The 5,047-nt window shown below is 49.3% G+C and overlaps 1 protein-coding gene across 1 annotated transcript; it reads left to right on the top strand.

The window, feature by feature from the left end:
- The first annotated feature begins 1,008 nt into the window (after positions 1-1,008).
- Positions 1,009-4,277, top strand: LOC120586967 (cystatin-9-like). The gene is made up of 3 exons (XM_039843512.1): positions 1,009-1,392; positions 2,973-3,086; positions 3,985-4,277. Exons 1-3 carry the CDS (start codon positions 1,129-1,131, stop codon positions 4,072-4,074), a joined length of 468 nt encoding a protein of 155 aa, XP_039699446.1. The 5' UTR covers positions 1,009-1,128; the 3' UTR covers positions 4,075-4,277.
- The last annotated feature ends 770 nt before the right edge of the window (positions 4,278-5,047 follow it).

Below are 5,047 nucleotides of genomic sequence, written 5' to 3'. Positions count from 1 at the left end.
GATTATGATTCCCTCCAGAGCTCAGAAGTAGCTGCACACAGATACCGGAGGCCTATTTCAAGTCACAGAGCTGAAGTTTGTTTGTGAAGAATGTGTTATTTAGTTGTTCCATAGCTGAATTTCCTGTTCCAGCTGGAGGGTGTAAAGGTCCCTTCTCTACAGACTGCACACAGGAAATTGTGCCCATGGAACTGTGATGACTGTGGCCACAAGAGGGCACCAATAATCAATAATGGACATGGCTCCCCATCCCTGGAGCTCATTTTAGTTCATTCTCCCTCTGTTTCTCTTTTACTCCACTCCCCCTCCTCTAGAGGTAAATTCCTACAAAGGCTATTATAGGCACAGTGTGTGTCGATGGCCATTTCTCCTGTAAACACCTTTGTCGGGAGAGCATTTACTCACCCAGCCAGGCCCCACGCTTACCACATGGCAGCACATCCATGAGCTGAGAAGCTGTGCAAAGAGAGATGCAGTGAGCCCAGCTTGATGCTCCAACTTCCCTAGTCTGGCAACGTCCCCAGAAGCCAGTGAGCTTTGCCTGTCCCAGAACGCAGAGGGTCTGAGGAGCCAAGTAGAACAAGGAAACACCAATACCTGTCAAACCTCAGGCCCCTCTGACCCTTTCTAAATAATACACCTCATCTCTGTGCAGGTTCCCTTCTATCACCCACAAAGCTGGCTCTCAGCAACCCAACTTTTTCGGCTCTGCCCCTCCTTCTTGTTGGCGCTCACCTTACTGCTGTGTTTGGGGATCACCTTCTAGTTCTACCTCTTGCAGCTGTGTCCTCATTTCAGCATCTGATTATGAGGCATCTAAGTAAAGTCTTCTCTCCTCACTGAGGAGAGAAGGTGCTGAGGGGGGCCTGTGGCTGAGATTCTGCTACAGAAGACCCCTCCTCACATTGCTACCCCTTCCCAACCCACCCAGCCTAGGCTTCGTTCCTCTCTCCTGGACAGGAGACAGTTTTAACGGCTTAGGAGGAAAGAGGCAGGGTCACACGGGGGAAGGAACAGGGTGTAATAGCAGAGAGGAGGCCCAGAGGAAGGACTGGTCCTGGAGCAGATAAGTTGGACCAGTGCCCAGGTAAGCTCTGGCGGGATCCTGAGTGAGGTAGACTGAAAGCCATGGGTGCCCGCTTGCCTGTAGTCCTGCTGTGCGGGCAGTGGAGGTGGGCTCTGCCTTGGGCCATGCCCCTGCTTCTCATAGGTTCCCAGCTCCTAGCGACTCATGGCTGGAATTCCCAAGAGGAAAGGGAGAATGATGATCAAAAAGTCATGGAAAGTTATTTCCCTGCTACGGTGGAGTATGCTTTACACATATTCAACTTGAAGAGCAAGGACAGCAATGCCTACAAGCTGGTGCGTGTTCGGAGTTCCAGGCGGGAGCAGGTAGGTAATCACATCTTCCCGTCCCACTGCTCTGCACATGTAAGGAGTGAGGGTCAAGTATGGGGGGTCTTATCAAAAGATTTTGTTCACTACTTGAAGTCCATAAAATACAGGGAAACTATTACCTGTTCATTTAATCTCAGTTTTTATAAAGGAACTTCTTGGAAATTTAAAAACTTCAGTTGATGTCTACTCGCAGGTAAGGTGTATTTTCAATCTTCCTCATTTTTAGGACTTTTTAAATGAAGAAAGACTTCAAAATTTAGATGACGGTGGGATAAAAATATCCAGTACAACAGAGCCCCACATAGAAGATGTTTGAAAAGATAGGTTGAAAAAAATATTTCAAGGAAGAAAAAAAAGAAATATTTTTTAAAGAGAAAGAGAGAGAGAGAAAGAAGGAGAGAGGGAGAGCAAAGCGAGGATCAGGAGCAGTGAAGTCCTTCTCTGAGGTCAGGGCCTCTGCTCTGACTCCCATGAGCTCCTGTGATCTCCACCTACATGGATTGATATTATTTTCTCTTTTCCTCAGACAATGTTTCTTAATCTTAAAATGTTCTCCTTGCCTTGGAATGTCTACAGAATGCAACGAGAAATACCATTTTCATCTGAGTTGCAGACATAAACAGTGAAAACACTCTCCCAAAGGAGCACTTCTAGCTTTTGATTGTGTGACTCTATGTTGTGTGGTATTGTCTGTGTGTGTGTGTGTGTGTGTGTGTGTGTGTGTGTGTGTGTGGTCTTGTAACATGGGTGGTGGAGTGGTGGTGAACTGACCCAGGGCATGCCTCTCCATCTGGACCTCTGCACTGAAAGTTTGCATAAAGAACAGAGGATCTCCACCCTGCACTGAGCTTAAACCTCTGTGGACACTAGTGTACAATGTCCCCACTGGTTCACTCACCCCAGGGCGGCTCTCTCAGGCTGGACCTTCAGTTGGGTTTTCTATATCTGAAGTCACAGACTGAGTTTGAACGTTGGGAATGATGAATGTGATGCTGTGGGAGGATATAGAATAGAATGATTAAAATGGAGTAGAGGAGGGTACCGAACATTTCAGAGCACACTGTCTGAATTGTGTACATGTGTGTAAGGGGTGTGTGTTTCATTAGCATTTTATGGCATTTTTCTGATGTTGGGCAGGTGAAGGCTGTCAGAATGGGGCTGTAGAGGAGTCTCCCACTCTGGAGCTGAGATTATCAAAACTCTTGCAGGGCCAACACTCTCCCAGGCACTTGTCACCTGTCCCTGGGAATGCCGTAGAAGCTAAAAGCATGCTGAAAGGGAAGGTGGGGTCTCACTGTGGCATTTGGAAATCAGAGACTGCAGTGTGCAATATTAACAATTAATATTGTGTGATCAGCCTGCGTCTACACCGGGGCCTCCACCAGGCCCACATGCCTCTTTGCCCAGAATGTCTCAAACCTGGCTTTACCTCCACTGAGCTAATGTAGGCCCAGAGGTAAACCCGCAAAGAGAATAGTGTTTGGACCGGTCCCTACATTCCATATGTCTACACTAGCAACTATTTAATGGGACCATGAGAGATGTTTCCACTTTAACATCTATACATATCACAGGTAAAGACCATGATGGCATTCTCCATGGAGCTGGAGCTTCGCAGAACCAGGTGTGGGAAATTTGATGAAGACATTGACAACTGCTCCTTTCAAGAAAGCCCAGAGCTGAACAATGTAAGACACACATAAGCCTCCTTCAGGTTCCACAGCTGCGGTCCTGCATAGGAGTGCAGTGGGGGATGGGGCAGAGGACATACCAGTCCTTGGGACACAGAAGCGTGAGAGAGCTGCTGTTCCTACTACAGCCACTGCTTGTGCTACACAATGGAACCCAGTCTGCAGGCAAGCCCCGGGGGCCACTTGTAGGCCCCTGGCCAATCTGAGATCCTGACTCTGTCCACTCACCCTGTTGAGCTGTCTACATTTTGGCCCAAACTGGTGAGAAATTGCTCCTGCCCCTAGGGTCCAGGTCTGCAAGTTCCAACCACAGGATGTCCTCTCCCTGCTCTTTAGCCACTACCTCTCTTTCCTGCTTTCAGGAGAAGGAACATGTCGGGAGTGGCCAACATCACTTTTGCCTAAGTGGCCAGTTTTCAGGCTCCCCTGGCACTGACCAAGGAGGTTGGGCTAAGGGTGACCCACTGCCCTCTATCCCAGGCTCTGCCCTGGGCCCTGTTGAGCTGCAGTTTCTGCTCCAGCAGAAAAGGGGTTGTGAACCCCTGCTCTAGGATAGACCCACCAAAGGTCAGGGCCCCTCTGAGATGTTTCCCTCTAGGAAGGAGCACCCACAGCTGAACTAGGGACATGAGTCACACTGGGACAGCCTGGGGTTCCCCTAGAGACCACAGGCCTGAGAAGGGCAGAGGGACACAGGAGCCCCTGGGCTCAGGAGAGATCCAGATCAGAAACATCTAGGACTCAGGCTGTTGCTGCTCCTGAAAGCCAGAGCTTGCATGCCCCAGCTGCTCACTCCAGGAATGCAAGGTTGGGATGGATGCTGTCTTTAGAGTTGGAGCCACAAGCTTCCCAAGTCTTCTCCACCCACACTCCATTCCTGTGCTTGTTCCCTTAGACTTTCATCTGCTTCTTTGTCATCCGCACCGAGCCCTGGAGAACAGTGTTTCAGCTCCTAAACGAGACCTGCCTGGAGGGGTTCCACTGAGTAAGATCGCACCCCAGCCTGGTCTCTCTACCCACTTTGGCCACCAACAACTCCCTGTATGTGGCCCTTCAGTGGCTAAGCAGCTCCAGGCTCTGTTCTCTTCTTTGCAAATATCTAGGGTCTCATATACGGACCTTGTGGAAATTTCTCATTGTCCATTTTCTTCATGTAAAATAGATCATTAAACATCAGCATTTCAAGAAGCTCTGTGTAGCGTGGTTCCATAGTGAGGGGGTTGGGCAGTTGACTGCCCAGCAGGGCAGTCTGGTGCCCCAGGGGAACGGGTCTTCTCTCCCTCTTGTACCTCCTGAGCTGGCCCCAGGTGGCACAAGTAAGATGCCTCTGAGCTGCTGTCTCAGGGCTCATGAGGGGTAACCTATGTCCCCAGAGGTGCAATGACCATATTGAGTAGGGATCCCAAAGTACAGGATGGATACAGACAGGGCCTTGGGTCCCTCAGGACACATGTGGCCTCTGTTCTGGGGGACTTGCTTACACATATTCCCTGGTTCATGATAGCTGGGAGAATGTAGGAAAAGATTCTAACTTCCACCCAAAAAAAGCAGTTAGGCCGGCAGCAGCAGTAGCAGCAGCAGCATTTCCTGGAGTCTTTTAGAAATGTACAGTCTTGGGCCTATACCTTTGGACATGGCGACTGTATTTTCACAAATTCCCAGGGGTCTCATGTACAATTAAAGATTGAGAGGCGCTGCTGTACCAGATGCTATTGAGACTCGGCCCGAATCGCCAAACAGGATTTGGCAAACTTTTCTGTAAACAGGCAAAGAGTGACTCCTTAACTTTCGTGGGCCATGCTATCTCCTTCTCAATGCCCTAATGTATCTGCCTTGTATCTGAAAAGCACCCTAGGCAATGTAAACACAAACAGGGGTGGTCTTCTTCCAATAAGACTTCATTTATATAGGTAGGGAATGGAGTTGGTCCTTGGGGTGTAAGAGCCCCCTGCCCTGAC

Source organism: Pteropus medius, unplaced genomic scaffold (assembly GCF_902729225.1).
Source record: "Pteropus medius unplaced genomic scaffold, Ma_sr-lr_union100, whole genome shotgun sequence".
Taxonomy (NCBI): Eukaryota; Metazoa; Chordata; class Mammalia; order Chiroptera; family Pteropodidae; genus Pteropus; species Pteropus medius.
The sequence above is the reverse complement of the archived record's forward strand: the minus strand, read 5'-3'. Positions and strand labels throughout refer to the sequence as shown.

What these genes read in the sequence shown, in the direction of transcription:
- LOC120586967 (XM_039843512.1), top strand. Translation starts at nt 1,129, where the DNA reads ATGGGTGCCCGCTTGCCTGTAGTCCTGCTGTGCGGGCAGTGGAGGTGG. An exon ending in GGAGTTCCAGGCGGGAGCAG is followed by an intron (nt 1,393 to 2,972) that starts GTAGGTAATCAC and finishes TACATATCACAG; the next exon opens with GTAAAGACCATGATGGCATT. An exon ending in AAAGCCCAGAGCTGAACAAT is followed by an intron (nt 3,087 to 3,984) that starts GTAAGACACACA and finishes TTGTTCCCTTAG; the next exon opens with ACTTTCATCTGCTTCTTTGT.